We start from the raw sequence: 20,058 nt of genomic DNA on the forward strand, positions 1-20,058 counted from the left end.
CATCTTCTGCTTGGTGTGGTTTTTTAAGCTGTCTTTCTTAAGAATCCATGTGTTGTGGAAATTGAATTTGAGCATCCTAAAGGGGTTATTTTTTAACCTCTCTTTTAGTACTCACTTCTCTCTACTGGGTGGTTTTAGAGTGGACTTCATTCAACCTCTGCGCCTTAAACTGCAGCCGTCTCTTTCATAATTCATTTGAGTTTTTGCTCCACAGAGCATATGAGAGCTTGTAGAGTCAATAACTTGCAATGGACTTGCATCAGAGCTGGTCATAAGGCAGTTTCTGTGGCCTCTAAGCTTCTAGGGTTAGTCACTTCCTACAAGTCATTGGCCTAACAGTAGATGGCACAGCTTTATTTCAGCCTTGCTTCCCTGTGGGGCAGTATTCCCCAGTCCTTGGATTAAGTAAATTCTTTTTAGATGCTGTCTCTCTGTAACGTCTATGTAGCCTGGAATCTCAGAATTCTGTTTCAGTCATTTTCTCTGCTTTGTATTTCTGTTCTGTTTATCACTCAAAGAAAAGTCTATCTTGCTTTTTGAGATTAGCTATCTCTAATTTTCATTTTAAATATATTTTATAAATAGTTACTGTGGTTTTAAAGTCAGAAATGGCCTAAAAGTGTAGACTTTTAACAGTGTCGTCACCAGGGATCTTGATTCTTCGTAGGAAAAGTGAACTACTGCATTTTCCTCTTTTTATACTGTGAACTTCCAAAGGGTAGAAGGAAGACATTTTCATCCTTATTCACTCATACCTAATAATCTATGGCACACTGTAAGCACTTAATAAATATTGAATTGTATTTTATGGCTATTGTCATCTTTTAAACCTGAGGCCAAAATGTTCATTCTATGTGAATTGGGAAGTTAAAGAAGAAAGCCTTTATCCCATCCATTTCTTATATTCAACTATATGAAGGATCAAAGTCTGAATCTGATTGTGAAATTTAGAACTCTCTGATATTTTTAATACCTAAAAATATGAATCTAGCTAAATACTTAAAACATGAATACTTAAAAACATGAATATAATTTTGGGTAACAAGTTAGAGATATAACAAAAGAACATGTAGTTTTTCAGATTTAATAAAATGGAATACCTAGATGGAAACACATTTTACATCTTACTTATATTTATTTATATGTGCCAATAACTGGGTGTTTTGAGGGTTTTAGTTTTGATTTGTTTTGTCTATTTTCTTTTTTGGTCTGGCAAGTTAAACTATACATTGACCTAAAAAGCTTTCAGAGAGGATTGCAATGGTTAAGCAAATGGCAACTTCTTGGCAGGAGGTGCGGTGTGGTAGGGAGGATATTCAGAAAGATTCATATAAACTATCAATACAGACTAATTGTAATTTTTAAGTTTTAGTCAGACCTTAATGCACTACTTTATATCTATAATTATTGTAATTATTTCTGATTGTCTAACTACTCTAATTCATATGCTAAAAATAATTTAAGACAAAAATCACTGTCCTCAATCAGAGGTGGCCAACCCCTGGACCACAGACGAGTATTGGTCCATGGCTTGTTAGGAGCCAGGAGGAATAGCAGGAGGTGAGCAGCAGGTGACTCTGCATTATCATCTGAGCTCCACCTGCTGTCAGATCAGCAATGGCATTAGAGTTTCATACGAGCGCAAACCCTATTATGAGGGATCCAGACTGTGTGCTCCTTTTGAGAATCTAACTATTACCTGATGATCTGAGGTGGAACAGTTTCATCCCAAAACCATCCCCTGCCTTCATCCATGAAAAAATTATCTTCCATCAAACCAGTTCTTGTTGTTCAAAAGGTTGAGGACCGCTGTCCTAAATGATCCACAAATGTGTCACAAATACAGTACAATAATTTTATATTAAAATCATGCTTATTTATATATTCTTTAGATATCCTTTCTCATAAAATCTTCATAGAAAATGTATGGGTTGATTTTCCATTTTGTAGGTAAGGAAATAAACACATAGAAGCACAGAGGAAACAAACAGCAAACTGTGATTTGAACCCTGGGCTCGACCGATGTTTCAAACTCTTGGCCATCATGTTTCACTTCCCTACATATGTTTCAACACTTCCCTACAGTCAGTAAAGTGTCATGGATTCTACTAGCTTTGATTTTGGATGACAGAATTAGAGTGATTTGATTGTATGTATACTTTAATTAAAATGTTTTCAGTTTAATTTACTACGGTTGAAACAGGATCTAAAATATGACAAAACCTCCTAGGGCATCTTTGCCTTCAGACACGGCACTCACAACCCTTACACTTCATCAGACCTAAACATAACACTGAGTGGTCTCATGAAATATAAATCCTACTTTTAATACTCTATTATATGAATATATATATACATATATATATGTATTAGCATTACAACACTCGTTTTTTTCATCATCTTATTTTGGATATTTGTACACCAATGTTCATTGCAGCATTAATCATAATAGCCAATTGTAGAAACAACCCAAGTGTCCTTAAACAAATGACTGGATAAAAATACGTGGTATGTACATACAGTGAAATATTATTCAGCCATAAAAAGAATGAAGTTCCAATATATGCTATAGCATAGATGCACCTTGAAAACACTACGCTAAGTGAAACAAGCCAGGCGCAAAGGACAAATACATGATGATTCCACTTATATGAAATATCTAGAATTAGAAAATTCATAGCGACAGAAAATATCCATTACCAAGGGCCAGGGAAAGGGGGAAATGGGGAGATATTGCCTTACACAGAGTTTCTATTTGAAGTGATGAAAAAGTTTTAGAAATATAGTGTTGATGGCTGCAAAATACTGGAAATGTAATAAAAGCCACTGAATTGTACACTTAAAAACAGGTAAAATCTCAAATGTTATTTTATATATGTGGATATACATGTATATTTGCCCCAATTTTAAAAATTATAATGTAATATACCAAAAAAGATTGAGTGTACACTTTTTGGTGCATTGTATGATGTGTAAACTATACCTAAATAAAATTGTTTTTTTTTTAAGCTGCTTATTTTGGCAGACCAAGACATTCAACATCATGTCATTCCCTACTTCATCTCACATCATTTCATGCCATACTACCTGCATTTCAATCATACCAAATGACTCCTTGTCTACTCCATGCTTTTCATGTCTTTGTACTAAACATTTTCTGAATGCTTAGCCCAGAAGAGCAATTTTCAGTCTTTTTGATCTGAGGATCTTTACACTCTTAATCATTACTGAAGACTCCAGAGTCTGTGTATGTGGGTCATGTCTATATCTATTTACCATATTAGAAATTTAAACTTAAATTGTTTTAAATATTTATCAATGTTTTTAAAGTTAGAATAATGAAACAATTGCATTCATCTAAATAGCACCTTCTAAGAAAAGTAACTATTTCTTCAAAAATAATAACAAGAAATCATTGTTTTACAATGTTACAAATATATTTAATATCCATCTTACTAAAAGACAGCTGGATTCTCCTATCTGCCTCTTTATCCTCTCATTGTGTTGTTTTGGTTGAAGCACATGAAGAGCTTCCAGCCTCCCAAAGTTGTGTAATTGGAAAAGAGAGGAGCGTTTTAATAATAGCCTTTACAGATAACTGAGTATTCTTTCATATTACACCAACACGTGACAAGTGGTGGTAACTTAAAGGTTAGTTGCAGTGTGGAATCTGAAACCATAGTGATGAACTTTTCATCCTCTATTACATTAAAATTCACTGGTCTATCTTGCACTTTGAATGAATCATTTACTCATGCATGATTTCATCATGTCATTTGAAAATATTGGTTCTCTAACTTATGCATAGCTTCTAAATGTTGACACATTTCATTATGCAATACTCCCAAATCACATGCATTAATATTACCACCATGTCAACAGAAAAGCCTGTAAGTACTGGGAAGCTGTCAAGGTTACTGTGGTGGATACAAGACTTCTACTCTAATTTTTTTACTTCAGAGTTTGGTTTTTACCATTTGCAACACACACAGTAGGTAATTTACCTTGAAGTGACACACTCATTGTATTCATTCTTTAGAAAATATCCACCACACATACAGGCTTGGATAGCTATAGTTTAGTTATTCAAATCTAAATTTTTATTAAAAAACGATTAAATAAACTAGCTTACCTTTAGTATAGAACTAGGTACAGGCTTTCAAAAGTGTAAGATGAAGCCTCATGTAATAAAATAAAAGCTTTGCAAAACACAGTAAGCGAAAAAAGCAGTTAGCTGAATAATATATTTAGTATCATTCCACTTTTATAATTAAAAATTACACACACATACTTTAAATTCTGGGGCATGTCACATGTTAGTTATGGGTAAGTAAACAGGACTGATGGTTGCAGAGATGAGTCAGGGATTTCATATTCAAATCCATATTATTTGAACACTCTACAACAAATTTATATATTATTTTGCAATTTAGAAAGCAAAGAAAAAATTGATTTCCACATAGTGAAATTGGAAGAATGGGAAATATATGGAAATCACACAAAGACATCAAGAAGAGAGAAGTTGTGTGAAGAATAAGAAGATGGTTTTTGTTAAACTTGAATGACAGGAAAAAGGTTTCCCTAAATTATGTGGATAATCCTCACTGAACATTATGCTTGAATAATTATGTCCCATAAAAACATTAAAAATATTAGGTCATTTCCATAACATTTTCTCAAGTCTGCTACATATATATATCATATATAATATATATGATATATATATTTTATATATATACACATATATACAGAAAAAAAATCTCTGATGTTTGCTTGAGAAACTATGATTAACTATTACTGAACAGATATTCTTAAACATACAATTTGCCTACTGGAAAAAAAAATCAATTAGAATAGTTTTACACTGAAAAATGATTTTTCATGAATTTTAGTGCAGTTATTTATAAGAAACATTATGATAAAACATATTAAACCTTCCATGATTAGAAGCTAATAATCATAATTCGCTGTACATGCTAGCAATTAATTGCTTCTTTGACATTTGGCGGGGGGGTGGGGGGTGGGGGTTAGATGATATAGTCACGTTCATTCCTGAATATAAACTCTAGGAAAATGTAATTGCTACATGCAATTACCACTATTATTTCTCTAGTAATCTAAATGATACTCATTTCCACCTATTTAAAATTGAATTATTGTACTTACTTTCAACAATTACTTGTCTGTCTTCCCAGTTGTCTTTAATAAGCTGTATATTTCCAAAGTGTGCATCACTGTAAAAGATTCGGTTGGTACCTTTTCTTCTTTGATTATAGTCAAAAGCCAAGGCTATGACATTCTTGAAATAATGTGGATTCTCATATGGCCTTATTGGGGAATTTAAATTGGTTTCATCAGAAAGATGTATGCTTTTTAATACTGTTCTTCCTGAATACAGTAAATAGCCTTCATGCCTCAGGCAAGTAACTCCATCTTCTGCCAAATATCCATGGGCACAAGCACAAGTTCTCCGGGAATTTCCTCGATAAAGACAGAGTTGCTTACAGCCACCATTGTCCCTGGCACAAACATTGGTCCCTAATGAAGAAAAATGATACACACATGCACATGTTTATGCTTTTCTTTTGTTTTTGAAACAAAATTCTCCATAAAGAAATATTAAAACTTTGATGTTGAATATTCTCTTTTTGCTCTTAATTGTAAGCTGGTCAATAAAAAATTTAAAAAGTATTGTTTTTTAAAAAATCACAGCAGTTTAAATCTTGAGTTTCTTTATTTGGAAAATCATAGTCTGTTTCATTCACCATCCAAGTTAAGCATTAAATTTTTCCCTTAATGAACCAGTTAAGTATATAAATCTTTTTTGAAACTTGATACTTATAGTGTTTCATATATTGTTCATTTAAAACATGAATTGATCTCACCAGAAATAATACACTGCTTTAAACTCTATCTATGAGATATGGAAAGCATCAAAGAAATCTATAGCTACAATGTGCCTAACCTCCTAAATATGCTGAGCGTAAGTTCTTACTCCAATTTTAAGTGAAGATAAAATATGCACTTAAAATTTCTTCACCAGTCTAATTCTCCTTTGTGAATTCATTATTATTATCTCCAACATTATTATAACTTCCTTTGATATAAAAAAGTTAGTTACAATTTATTTTAATGGAGGTAAACAAATTTTAAATACCCAAATCATTGTCCTATAAGTTTAGAATAAATATTTTAAGGAAGTAATGACTTTGGAAATATTTTACACTAACAGCATCACCTTTGGGACCATAACCACTTATTATATAATATGATTCATATTATGTATAAAAATTTCAACTGCCTTTTACTAATATCCTACCTACGCTTTTAATTTGTTGTCCAATCAATACATGTTTCAAGTTTTTCTATATTCCTTAGCCAAAACCTATAATCAAGACATGCCAGGTATGTAACATGTCCATGTACCTGTGCTGTCCCGGGCAAATATGCTTTTGTATGAAGTATGACATATTTATTGTGTTAGGCTACTATGTGATACTTGCAGGAAATTAGATGTAAAGATAAGGTTTTGAGGTTTTAGACTTATAGAAGAATTTCTAAGTTTGACAAATGTTCTTAAAAATTGGAGAGAAATCATACAAAATATACATATTATGTATTCTTTCAAGAGTGCTGACCTTTCTCTCTTACTCGGTTAAATATTTTAACCTCCTTCAGGTTGACTCCAAGGCCAGTTCTCATGGTTATCGTTTCGGTGGCATCATTCTTGTGGCCCCTTCTGACAGACCCGTTTGCATGTGCTCTGCCAAAAAGTTGAACATACATGATCAACAATCTTCGACTAATTAAAGTCAAGCCAGTTACTTAAGCTGAAGATAACAGATGGGCCAACAGAAGGGAAAGAAACCAACTTTAGTCTGTGACATTGAAATGCTTCAGCTTGGAATAGCAAGAGTACCTGTCTTTTCTGTGGAAATTACTGGCTTTGTGAGTTCCTTTTTGTGACCTTGCTAAGAAATGGTAAATCCTACAAGGGTAAAGCAACTGGCACTGAAATAACATTTTGAGACTCAAATACTTATGAAAAAATAAATTACCTGTCAGACCAGTAGATGTAAGCCCCAAAGACTGCAACTGAAAACATATCCACATTGCTTCCTGACAGCACCATCTCGCGATTCCCTCCAGTCTCAAGGTCGATTCTCTCTATCTTGTCTGTGCGAGCATCACACCAGTACAATTTATTTTCCTAAATATTGATTGAGAAGTAATGTTACAGACTATATTTGATTGTTTTATTAAGAAAATAAAGGAACACTAAAAGTAGGTAAATGAAAGTTGTCAGTTAAGGCACTTTAAATACTGAAAATAAATCCAACAGACCTCATAGTCGATGGAGATGCCATTCGGCCATGCTATTCCCATGCTTACAAGGACAACCTTCTCTGAGCCATCCAAGCGAGCCTTTCCAATACAGGGCATTTGTCCCCATTCAGTCCAGAACAAGAGGCTGAAATTAAATTGTTAATTTGTAGTATTTATGTACATTTATTTGTAGTATGCAGAGCTATGCAAAAAGACATTACTAATAACAGCAGTAACATTCACACTAGAATAAAAATAATACATTTCAGAAGTTAATATACAGTGTGCTTATGGTTCCGATAAAATAATTTTTATTGTAAAAAAATAGTTAACCAGTCATACAAATCATAGGATGCACTCAACATCCTACCAAAATACCTTTTGTGCCTGCTATTTCCTGTCTCAAATGCTCTTCTCCAACCTGTTTGCCTAATTACTTCCTACTTTTCATATCTCAACTATTTCTTTCCAGAAGCCTTCTGTGTCTTCCCTGTACCATGTGCTCTGCTTCACAACACAGATTAGAATGGCAAATTTCCACTTGTATTTCCTTACATTATCATTTATTATAAATATTTTTTGCCCCCACTAGAATGTAAGCTCAACAAGGACAGTGATCACTCCTCTATTTTCATTCACTATTACTCGTTTAGCACCAGGTAATTAGAAATTTTGTGGTAAATACATATTTAATTTATGAATATAGACATGAATACATCATAACTTTCTGTTTTTTCTACTTAGACTGCTAAATGTAACTAATCTAGTTTGAATTTTATGTTATCTTGTGAAGTCATCTTAAAATACAGTTTTATGCAAAAGCACAAATTCTTATTTTAGTAATCTTATAAAACAAAATGTAATGGGGGACTATGTGAAAGAAAATATCATGCAGAAAGAACACATATAGTATGCCAAAATAAAACAACATGTCATAAAATAAAATGTAGAAAAACAGAATGTACATAATCCATGTATTTCACTCATTCATTCAAAAAATTCAATATTCATAGGACTATACAGAAATCCATGCTTTTAGATAAATATAATTCCTTCTTAATTCTTAATTTGAAGTTACATCTACTGAAGTTTTTATCCAACTATCAGACATCAGCAGTGAATAAAGTTTTAAAAAATATGGGAAGCATTGATTCAAAAGCTGGGTGTATAGTTCCTAATTTTTAAAAATTATCGTAATTTTTTTTAGTTCTTAAAATTTATACGGCACCTAAATAGTGAACATAGTACCTAATGGGTAGTTCCCCCCTCCCCAAGTAGTCCACAGGGTCTCTTGTTCCCATGTTTACATTCATGTGTGCTCAATGCTTAACTCCCACTTATAAGTGAGAACACTCAGTGCTTGCTTTTCTGTTCCTGCATCAATTCATTTAGGTTTATGGCCTCCAGCTCCAGCCATGTTGCTGCAAAAGGGCTGTTTTCATTGCTTCAAAGTATTCCACGGTATAGATGTGCATTTTCTTTTTGCAGTCTACTATTGACGGGCACCTAGGTTTATTCTACATTTTTGCAATTGTGAAAAGCAGGGTGATGGACATATGAGTGCATGTGTCTTTTTGGTATAATGATGCATTTTCCTTTGGGTATATACCCAGTAATGGGATTATTTGAATGGTAGCTCTGTTTTAAGTTCCTTGTAAAATCTCCAAACTGCTTTCCACAGTGGCTGAACTAATTTACACCCTCACCAACAGTGTTTAAGCATTCCCTTTTTCCTGCAGCCTCATCAGCATATTTGAATAATATATGTGAATAGTCACGTAAGAATCAGTGAGACTGCATACAGAAAAATTAAAGACTTATATTTTGTTTATACTCGCTGCAGTTATTTAAGTACAAATTGATACTTAACTAAATAAAAATATATGTATTATTTATGTATATTGTTTAATTTGTTTTAATAGTTGATATTTTTCTTGAAAATGCTGTGTAAAATAAACATTGTAGAGTTTTACAGACAAACAAAAATGAGGTATGGCTACAATCTCAATTATATTAATCCTGAAGAAAATTTCATTCATATTTACAAGCTTTATAAATCAGAAAGGAAAAACTTTGTAGCATAAAATCCAACTAATATTTTATTGGTAAGATATAATTGAAGCAGGCATTTAAAAATCTACACCTTTATTAACGTCAAGATTTTTAAGACTTTAAGGTATGCTCTCAGTGGATGAAAAATATTATTCAATATGAAATAACTAACTGGCAGATGAAATGTATTGCTACACTTAACTTTTTAAAGAAAAACATGTATTAAAATGGCAGGTAATATACTGTGAAGGAGGCACTGTGAGACCAGGACAGACATGCGCTTACTTGTCTAATCTGATTCTTATCATCTATTTTTAACATATTCCAAAGTTCACATAAGAAAAGAAATGTGTATATTAAAGATTTTACTTAATGTTAATCTACATGCAAATGCACTAATAAAAATATTATTTTAAGTGAACAGATCCAATAAACTATTTATAGGTTGGTACACAAATAAATGTGTTTATTGCTATTAAAAGTAATGGCAAAAAGCACAATTACTTGTGTACCAACCAACCTACTTAGCCCTAATTCTCACAGCCATGGTAATTATGACTAGGAAGTAAATGATCCACAGTCCACATGGCCAATAAGAGGGCAAGCCAAGAACCACACTCAGGCTTTGCTAATCCAGGCCTATATTGTCTTCCCTAGAATACACTGTCTCACCAAATAGAAAGATAACACAGAAATATATAATGATATTATATCAAATGTTATTTTCCCTTAGCTATAAGATGTGTAACAAGAAATCTCCATATTTAAAACCACAAAACAGTCATGGCACAGTGGCTCGCACCTGTAATACTAACACTTTGGGAGGCCGAGGCAGGCAGATCACTTGAGGTCAGGAGTTTGAGACCAGCCTGGCCAACATCGTGAAACCCCTTCTCTACTAAAAATACAAAAATTAGCCTAGCATGGTGGTATGTGCCTGTAGTCCCAGCTACCTAGGAGGCTGAGGCAGGAGAATCACTGGAACCCGGGAGGCAGAGTCCGCAGTGAGCCAAGATCACACCATTGCACTCCAGCATGGGGAACAGAGTGAGACTCTGTCTTAAAAAAAAAAACCACACACACACACACACACAGACACACACAGAAAACAAAATATGAAAAAGGTCTTAGCATTGAGAAAGAAGTCACTCTCTTTCTTTTCCAAGTAATCCCTATTCATTTTAAATTTGTGATACTTTCATGCAAGAGGCCGAGATAAATGTAAAAAAATTGTGTATAAAATTATTCTAAGTAAAACTATTTTTTAATCCAGAATTTACACAATTCTTTTCCTGTGGAAAACAGTAGTGATTAGATATGGTATCATTATATGTGGAGCCAAATCTTACTATGTAGGAATCACTTTTAGAGTTAAATAATTTATCAACTGAATAAAAGTAAAAGGTTTTAAACCTATCAAAATTAAGTAAACATTTTATGTCAAGCAAGTAATAATTTATTTGCTCCTTAAACTGAAATTGAAAGTAAAGAAATGAATAGAATTTGCACCTTGAGAACTTTTGGGGATTATAAACCAAATGTAGAGAAAGAACCCTCTCCAAGCTCGCAAAACTGCAGAAAGAGACTTGTAATTTAAGGTAATAACTTACATAGATGCACCTGAGATATCATTAATGAACATAGATTCTTGGTATCTAAATGTGGTCTTTAGCAATAGGAAGAAATGAAAATATTTGTCCCTGGTTTTTGAGACCCTACTGATATTAACATTGACTGATGAAATTACCATTGATTTTGAACCTATTTGAGTTCAAATTTTGCAGTTGTGAAACATGTGTTCACTATATGATATAGCCAAGAAAAATTGATTTTAGAGTATCAAATGGGTATATGTAGCCCTACTAAAAATACTTTCTCAAATCCAGAAAATATTAAACTTGTCCAAATCAAATGCTATATTGTGTAACTGAATTTTATCTGAATAATAAAGTAGTATTTGTTAAACTAAAAAGTGTTCTTTATTTAAATAAGCTTGCACTTATAAATTTAAAAACATATAATTTTAAAAGGGACATTTAAAATGGCTTTCAGAATTATAGAAATTTTATCAGAAACTGTCATAATACAAATATCTTTATTGTCTTAATTAGACTCTAACAGTTTTGGGCAGGAAAACAGTGCAATGAACACGTATCATGAGTTAATTTCCAACTGATTATTGACATTTGGATAAATAGGTTAAAAGATCACATTTGGTAGCACTGGAGTGCCCAAAGGCCTAGCAAACCCTTAATGGACCCTGAAAGTTAATTGTATTTGTCTTCTGACAACTGTACAGATTGACATCGGAATTAGTCTAGACACAGATATACTTTTCAGGAAAAACTTTTTTTTTTCCTGTCACAGGCAGTTATATTCAACCTGAAAAAATACACATTCAAATTATTATAAATGCCTGTGAATAAATTTGAGAAAGCTAACATTAGTGACAAAGCTCTGATTTTTGTGTGAGAAGGGTAATGGAGTGAAAGAAAATAATAAATAAATCTATTTTTTAAGAGAAACAGTATTAAATGTTATCCTTATACTCTACATATGTGAACAGTTGTGAAAAGCAAGACTAGTTGGAATTAATCATTTTCTCTGGATTTAAAATTCTCTTCTTCGATTGCTAAACTGTTTCCCTAGAGCTCAAATTTGAGTTGCAATTTTTACAATAAATGTGCCATTTCTTCCTACTTTTCTGCCTTCCCTAAGTGAGTATGATTTAGATCCTTTGTCACACATGATAAAGAAAACCTGAGATAACCAAAAAATGTTCATGCTGGCACAGAAATGAAGATCAGGTAATTCTCTTATGTCGGCAGTTGGCCTTGGTCAAGAAAAGAATCGAGAATTTCATTGTGTCCTCTCCTAGCGTGGGAGTCAACAGTGAGTTATCCTATCTGCAAAAAGTAAGAGAAACAAAAAAGAAAGCCAAATAAAAACCCTACAGATGAACAATAGTAGCTAGCCTTTACATGAGCATAAGCTTTTAATTTGACAAAAGCTGCTTGTAATTTCCAATTTCTTAGCAGATGCACTAGAATCACTCAAAATTCATACAAACTGAATACTCTATAAGTCAACACGTCCACGGCTACATCTTCAGATCACAAGTAAAATAAGATAATATTGTAGAAGTTTGAATATATTTTATGAGTACATGATTGGACATTTTTTATCTCCTGAGGAATAAAATGAAATGTAGAGCGTTCTCTTTTTCTGTGAGGCCTTATTCACATTTTCTTTTTCTTCATTTATGTGCAGTTTTGTCTGAGAAAGTATCACAGGCCTATCCCAAATCATTTTTCAAGTCTTAAATATGTTGCTATTGATTAAAGAATTCTGTAATATAAAAAGCACTCAACCACAGGTAGCAGAACCCTGTGCTAAAAGGATGAAAATATAAAACCAGTCTACCCTTGGACACTACCTCACTTTTCAAATTTTTTGTTGTTATTGTTGGTTTTGTGGTTGATTCTCAAACTTATTCTTGCACTGTACTCATGCACTCATCAACAAATACTTCATTAGGTATCTATTATGTGCTAGGAGCTGATGATACAAAATAAATTGGATTTAGGTACCCTCATAAAGTCCATGTTAATGGCAGAGGCAAATGGGTAAATAAGTATCTGAGAAAAATGCTGATTAGAAATACTTAAAATTTGCTAGTCTCTTTAAGTCATAAATGTAGGGGCTTGAACAATGATAATGTTGAAGTGTTGTGGTGAGAAAAGTTTTCTTTCCTGTAAACAACTTCAGAAAATTTTTTTTTTCTTTTAGGCAAAAATAAAGATATAGGCCATTTGAGTTGTTCTTTCTGTTTAAGCTTCAAAATTATTTAACTTATTTGTCAATTTGTTTCTTTCTTGGTCTGCTATTCTTAAGTTTACATTTGAGCCTTTCTTGATTCACTACATTGCAATTTTGAGTAATTATACAGGACAATTATTATGTGTATGAATAGCACACACTGGAGAAGTGGAAATTATTCACAAAAAATATTTATATATATGTATATATATACACACATATATAATATTTCATAGCACATTAAAAATATTACACCATGTTATAGTTCATTTTTCATTTTATATATGTGTTTACACCCTGCCTCATTGCCCCATCCTCTCACTTAAACAAATACTTAACATATACATGTACATATATATAATATTAGCTTGTTCACATTTATAATTTTCTTGAATAGTCCATGTTTATGTACTTTTGTACATTCAATATATATTTGATATTTTCCTATAACTATGAATTTACCAAATATTTAACATCTAGCTGCCCAGAGCCTATACTTCTAGAGCTCATGAGCTGACTTAGAATTATCAAAATATTATAAAGAAGTTTTTAATTTGTTTCATGACTTGCAACCTATCTTACCAGCATTATTCCTATGGTAAATCAAATTTATTCCATTTCCTTTATATATGTGTTCCCTTGCTTTAAGATGCAAAATATACTCTAAGAGATGGTATTAAACTACACTACACTGTTGTTGTCTTAACAGGTGTTAAACTGTCAACCAAGACCTTTTATATATTGTTGAGCATACTGAAAAAGTATATACATAATCAAAGACCATTTGAAAATATATTCTTATAGAACAGCAAGATCCCATGTTAATTTGAGTCTTTGCCATGGAAAGAAAAACTTTTCAGCACATTATTTACAGTCACAGAAATACAGAGCTAAATTAAGAGAGAAAACATATATCCTGCTGCTTAAAAGGAAATAAAATTACAGTATGTGTTTCAGTTAGAGATTATATACCATGGGAAGTTAATCAAAATGTTTAACATCTTAATGGGGCTTCCTATACATCTTTTCGTTGTTAGTATTAAATGATTTTTCAGCATGGAGAAAATTATTACATTTCAATTTTCACAAAGCAAGTAATACCAGAGGAGGAGCAGGAGCAGGAGGAGGCGGAAGAGGAGGAGGGGGAGGAGGAGGAGGAGGAAGAAGAAGAAGAGGAAGAGGAAGAGGAGGAGGAGGAGGAGGAACAAGAGGAGGAGGAGGAGGAGGAGGAACAAGAGGAGGAGGAGGAGGAGGAGGAGGAGGAGGAGGAGTCAATGATAGCTGAAAGAAACTGATTTTTTAAGCTAAACTAAACTCGTACATGATTCCTATTTTGTATTTGGCCACATTTTAAAAGAGCTCAAGTCTCTATTGTTCAAAAACAGGATTCGTGCCCACTTTTCAAGGCATGTTTTTATTTTGAATTCAGCTAATTCACTCCATTATGGTTCACATTTTCCCTTGGCAATACCATCTGCCATGTTTTAACTTCAAACAGAATATTAAAGTACTGTACTTTATTCCTATGATATAAATTTTGACACTTAAATGTCTATATAATATTAGCTGGAAATCAATGTTTGAATAATTTTACAAGAATCTTCATTTTTAAGTCTTTTATTTTCTCTCTAAATTCAAGTCAGTAAACATATGGAAAAAGTATAGGGAGACATACATCTCTAATACTTCCAAGCAGTAATAAATATTTCCTAGAAACAAGTTTAACATTTAAATGAGTGTATCTACTCTTAACTATGAATATGGAAAAAGTTTATCCGTGTGACATAATATTTTTAAAGTGCTTTTAAGAAGAAGTAAATAATATTTAAATATTGCTACATATGTCAAATATTTCTTGTTTTGTGGACTCACATACAATTCTCATTTTGAGAGCTCAAAATTAAGAAATCAAAAACATTTACTGAGATCCTCCTGCTGAGTCAGTGCTGAGCTGGTAGTTGCAATGGAGAGAAATAAAAAAAATCTGACAAACATCTGGAGCAAAGAAATGAGGAGACTTGTTGACAGATGGAAATAGGTGATGAAAAAATACTGGAAAATCCAAAGTTTCAACCTCTTTTGTGACAACAGGAAAAGAGAGATCATATTTAAGAAAGGAAGGCAACAGATGAGAGGTAGGAGCACATGTTAAGTTTCAGTGACAGACATCCAAATAAATAACTATAAAGGATATCAGAAATATAAATAAAGGGGTGAAGACATTTTATTACTATTTTGCATATATTTATTATATTTTTATATTTCACTATATATGCATGATTTACATTTTAAAAACATGGGATTAGATGGGTTTAAAAGATAAATATAATAAGAGAGAGAATGACACACAAAGTCTTAAATGAGAATAAAGAGAATAAAATATAATGCTCACAGGAGCTATATAGAGTGGCCTCAGAGAAAACCAGAAAATGCAGGGTCAGAGAAGGCTAAAGAAAAAAAGGAATTCTTGGATGGACTATCAATGGAGAAAACTGTCCTGGAGAACGCAAATGGTATAAAACCTGCAAAAATAATAATAATCATCTCTGGATGTGGCTGCAAATAAATTTAGAAACTCCTGTGTAACAACAGAAGCTGAAACCCATTTTAGGAGTTCAATGATGAGACAATGGATATAGATCATGATTCTGAGAAGTTGAGAAGAAAACATGTGGAAAGTAATGACATTAGTAATGTGTTATCTAATGAGAGTGACCTGAGCCTATCTGAAAGCAAAAGGGAAAGGCTTCATTGAAAGGAACAAGTTAAGGTTGGTAAAAAAGAAGAGAGTGATTTTTGCATGAAATGTCTGAGGAGACATTTGTATCCAGAATAAAAGTAGAGAAGTCATTTTAAGGAAGAAGGAAACCTTTTTCTGAGCTTATACTCACTTAAACATTTACAGCATTAATTCACATATTCTCTTTTCCTTGACTGCATTATCACCTGTCACAATTACACACCATTTATTTATTGCTTTACCACTGGCTGGCAGCTTTTTCATCTTCTCCTTCCACTGCTGACATTCTATGGAACTTAATGACATACGAACACCCAAGCTCATAGTACCTTGTCTTTATTGCTCCAGGGACCTACCTAGAATCACCCTCTCTTAATTCATAGAGCTGTGTTGGTCACTCATACCAGCTGGACCTTATCTCTCTACTCTTACCCTAGTCTACTCTTGACTTCCCACTATTCCATCACTAGCTTGCAGGCCTCACCGCATGATTGGTAACTCAAAGTTAACCCATTACAACTGCCAACTTTGATCTATAACCTTTTTGCTCCTTTTTGGTACATGTTTTCTTTTTCTTTTCTTTACTACCCGTACATTATCAAGCATTATTATTCAATGTCACATAAAATTCCTGCTTAGATTCTATAAATCCATCCTGGCTAGTCTCATGTTGCTGGAAAATTCTTTGATTCATTATTGTGGAAAATATTTACTACAATAGCTTCAGCAAAACTTAACCTATTCACTTAAAGCTGATAACCTTAGAAATACAGACTAGCAGCTGTGACTTTCTTCAATTTCATCAATTTAACCTCTAAAATACATTTGATCTCCTCATTCTCTCTTCTTTCACTCCATCACCGAAGGGGAAGAGAACTAGCACCCACCTCATTTAACCCTCCCAATTAACTAAAAGGATATAGGCATTTGAGACCAAGAAGTTTAGAAATACCTCAAAGGCAAATGTAAAAATAGTAAATGTCTAAGTGGGGATTCCACACTGTAATGGACACCGTCTGTGCTCCATATAAACATCCTCAGATGCTGTTTGCCATTTCTGAGCTCTCAAATGACCTTTGTCCCTAACAGCTCACACAGACAATTTTCTTTGGAGGATTATCCTTGGGCCACTTGAATCTCTTCTCCCACAAGTGCTGAAAGTCAGAAATTTTGAGAGTGTCTGTTTTCCCGGACTGGTCCTTATCCACTGGCTGACTACTTGGGAGTCTGAATACCAAGTTCCATCACTGTAAGGTAAAGTTTAGACTCTAGAGTCCCTCCAGGAATCAGTCTGAGGCCAAGATTATGTTCAAAATTAAATATTTGCTTGATCTCTTTCTTCCCCTTTTCGACTGTCTATGCTTTCAGGTCCTGAGTTGACTTCTCATCCTAGAATCTCTTTCTGGGATACCTAATGTAAGATACAAATCTTGCCTCCCTGCTTTCTGTCTGTGATTCCTCCTGCTCTGCCCTGTTGTTTCTCCCTTGTCAAGGCTCCTCCTATGCTCCCTGGAATTTGTCTCCCCTTTACGTTCATTTCCATCCTCTTTCTTCCAACCAGTTTATTTCCCCTTTGCCTATGAATATGTGCAATATCCCCATACTAAGAAAAACCTTATACTCTACAATCTTCTCAACTTATCTTCTATTTCTCCTCTTTCCCTTCATCACCCAGTTTGCATCAGTTTATTCTGTATATGCTAGCTCCAATTTCTAATTATTCTTTTGTCTACTCTTTATATTTGGCTTCTGTCCTTACTCATCTTCTGAAATTGATAAAAATATGCAATACCATCCTCATCACCAGTTACATGTTCTGTTCTCTGCTTTTTTTTCTCTTTCCTGATCTCTTTATTGCTGGCACACTGTTCTTCCTTAAACTCTCTTCCCTTGACTTCTACAGTTCAGTAATTTCCAAAGACTCAAATGGCTGTTTTTGTTGCTGCTGTTGTTGTTGTTCTTTTTTTTTTTCTCTCTCCTAGTCATTCTATCTCCTAACTATAAGCACTCTTCATTTTTGTTATTAGACTTCTTTTTTTGGCACTCTTTCTTGGGTAACCTCGTACACTATCACAGCTTATTACAGAGCCTGAATTCTGTTGGAATAAGTAAGAAGTGACTTTATATTTATCCAACTACTGATTCCATGTATGCTTTACTGAGTATTTCCTCTCCAAACTTGGCTGTCTCGGAAAGATCCCATAACTTCCCAGCCAATTACCATTAAATGAACAGTATCATACAGTTAAGATTAATTTTAGAGCACATTCTCTTCCCTCTCTCCAAATTTGACCTGACTCCCTTTGGCATTGGGATTTGCAGTGAAAAAGGTATAGAATTTTGTTTTCATTTACTGCTATTTTCTCTTTATTTTAGCCTCCCTCTTACATATTTGTCTTGAGCTCTCTCCATTACTTGGCTTGAGGGAAGGGAAAGAACACTTTTGTCTAATCCACAGGGATGATAAATTACCATTCTTAAAGATTCTTTATGTTAAAGAATGTTACAACTTCCATAAACTCACATCACAACTCTGATCTTAGCTTCTGTATATTGTTTGAGGCCAAGGGAAGGCTGAGCAGAGAGGGTCCAGGACTGGTTTGGAGTTCACTTGGTAAACTGGAGAAGGCATGACCCTGGCAATTTTTAAAAAATATATAGGAAGCCCTACCAACAATTATACAGACCCAAGTTGTCTTCCAGCCACATCACCTACTCTTCCCTATGTGTACCTCATGTACCTATACTCTTGCTGATGGCTTTTGCTTTGTCACTACCAAATCTTTAATTATTCTATTTCTTCTTCATATAATATATACCTACCCCATCTCAGAAACCTCCTTTCCCTTGCAGCCTCCTCCACAAAGCTTCTACTAATCACTATTATTGCTGCTACCACCCTCATTTTTACTACCTGCTCTAATTATATGGTATGATTTTTGCATTAAACCCAAGATAATTTTATAGTGATCTTATGAAACTCACTACTTCAACATGACATTTGGATATTAGTTTTAAATTTGAGTTTGATCAATTAGTCTTTTATTGTGCCTGAAAATAAGTCTTTACAAAGTGACACTATTCCTTTAACTGAAATGTGTACTTGTTTGAATTTTCAGTTTAAACAGAAAACTCATTGTGAATAGAGGCAACATCTTACTCATGCCAGCATACTTCACAGTGTCTACAAGTGTCTTTCATATGTACTTGTATTTTGTCAAGATGTACTGAATTGAAGGCTGAGGATGACATGGAGGGATGCTGACAAGCCCTAGCTCACAGTGCCTAGCACTCAATAAACGTTAATTGAATAAATTGATAAAAACTAGAGTATATGAAGATTCTTTTGCCTAATGTTCTCAATCAAGCTAGAGACAAGTAGGTGTAGTAAATGTCGAATATGTACTAAATTATATGAACAAAGTGAATACAAACATTTTTTTTCTGCTTAGGTAAGATATTCTTGATTTTGTCTCAGACATTACAGCTAAAAGTAATTAGTTTTTTTCAATAGAACTTAGAAAACTCACTTAAAACTTGGAAGATATATGCAAATCTTAAAATTACCCTTTCTCTGGGTGCACAGCTATAGATCTTGGTTGATCCAGGCCTTGGGAAATAATTACGTAACGGAAAGAACCATTGAGTCTTGCAACTTCAATTAAGTTGAAACCATGATCTGTCCAATATATGTTACCTAGGAGAAATAATAGAGGTGTTTATAATACAGTTTTGAGAAAAAAATGTATTTGTCATGACTAAAATTAAATTTCTGAGCATTCACGTAACTATCAAGAAACTGTTTACTTCCTACATTCTTTTTAAATGTGTTTCCTAAGCAGAAAGCTGTAAATAAACTAATATGCAAATACTTTCAATCCTAATCTCACACATCTCTGGTTTAAACCATATAATGATATATTTACATGGTAAAACGAAGTTGAAACTTCTCCTACCTAAAGAAAAGACCTATTTTAACTTTCTACTGACTTCAGGCAAAAGAGAACTTCTAACACTTGTTTACCTGCCTTCTGGAGCTCTCAGGAGATTTGGGCAAAGTTAACACTACATAATCTACTTCTACATAAAAATACTTATCCAAAGGCTCAAAAGCACTAGAA

The 20,058-nt window shown here is 33.4% G+C and overlaps 1 protein-coding gene across 2 annotated transcripts in view; it reads right to left on the bottom strand.

The window, feature by feature from the left end:
• LRP1B (LDL receptor related protein 1B) overlaps window positions 1-20,058 on the bottom strand; it is a 1,892,531-nt gene that overhangs the window by 462,734 nt on the left and 1,409,739 nt on the right. For both annotated transcript variants that reach the window (XM_031008804.3, XM_055380092.2), the window contains exons 37-41: window positions 19,505-19,634; window positions 7,345-7,471; window positions 7,059-7,210; window positions 6,639-6,763; window positions 5,167-5,538 (exon numbers count right to left, since the gene is read on the bottom strand). In XM_031008804.3, the coding sequence (XP_030864664.2) occupies window positions 5,167-5,538; window positions 6,639-6,763; window positions 7,059-7,210; window positions 7,345-7,471; window positions 19,505-19,634 (906 nt within the window). The remainder of the gene's footprint in view (window positions 1-5,166; window positions 5,539-6,638; window positions 6,764-7,058; window positions 7,211-7,344; window positions 7,472-19,504; window positions 19,635-20,058) is intronic.

The sequence above is a fragment of the Gorilla gorilla genome, chromosome 11 (assembly GCF_029281585.2).
Source record: "Gorilla gorilla gorilla isolate KB3781 chromosome 11, NHGRI_mGorGor1-v2.1_pri, whole genome shotgun sequence".
Taxonomy (NCBI): Eukaryota; Metazoa; Chordata; class Mammalia; order Primates; family Hominidae; genus Gorilla; species Gorilla gorilla.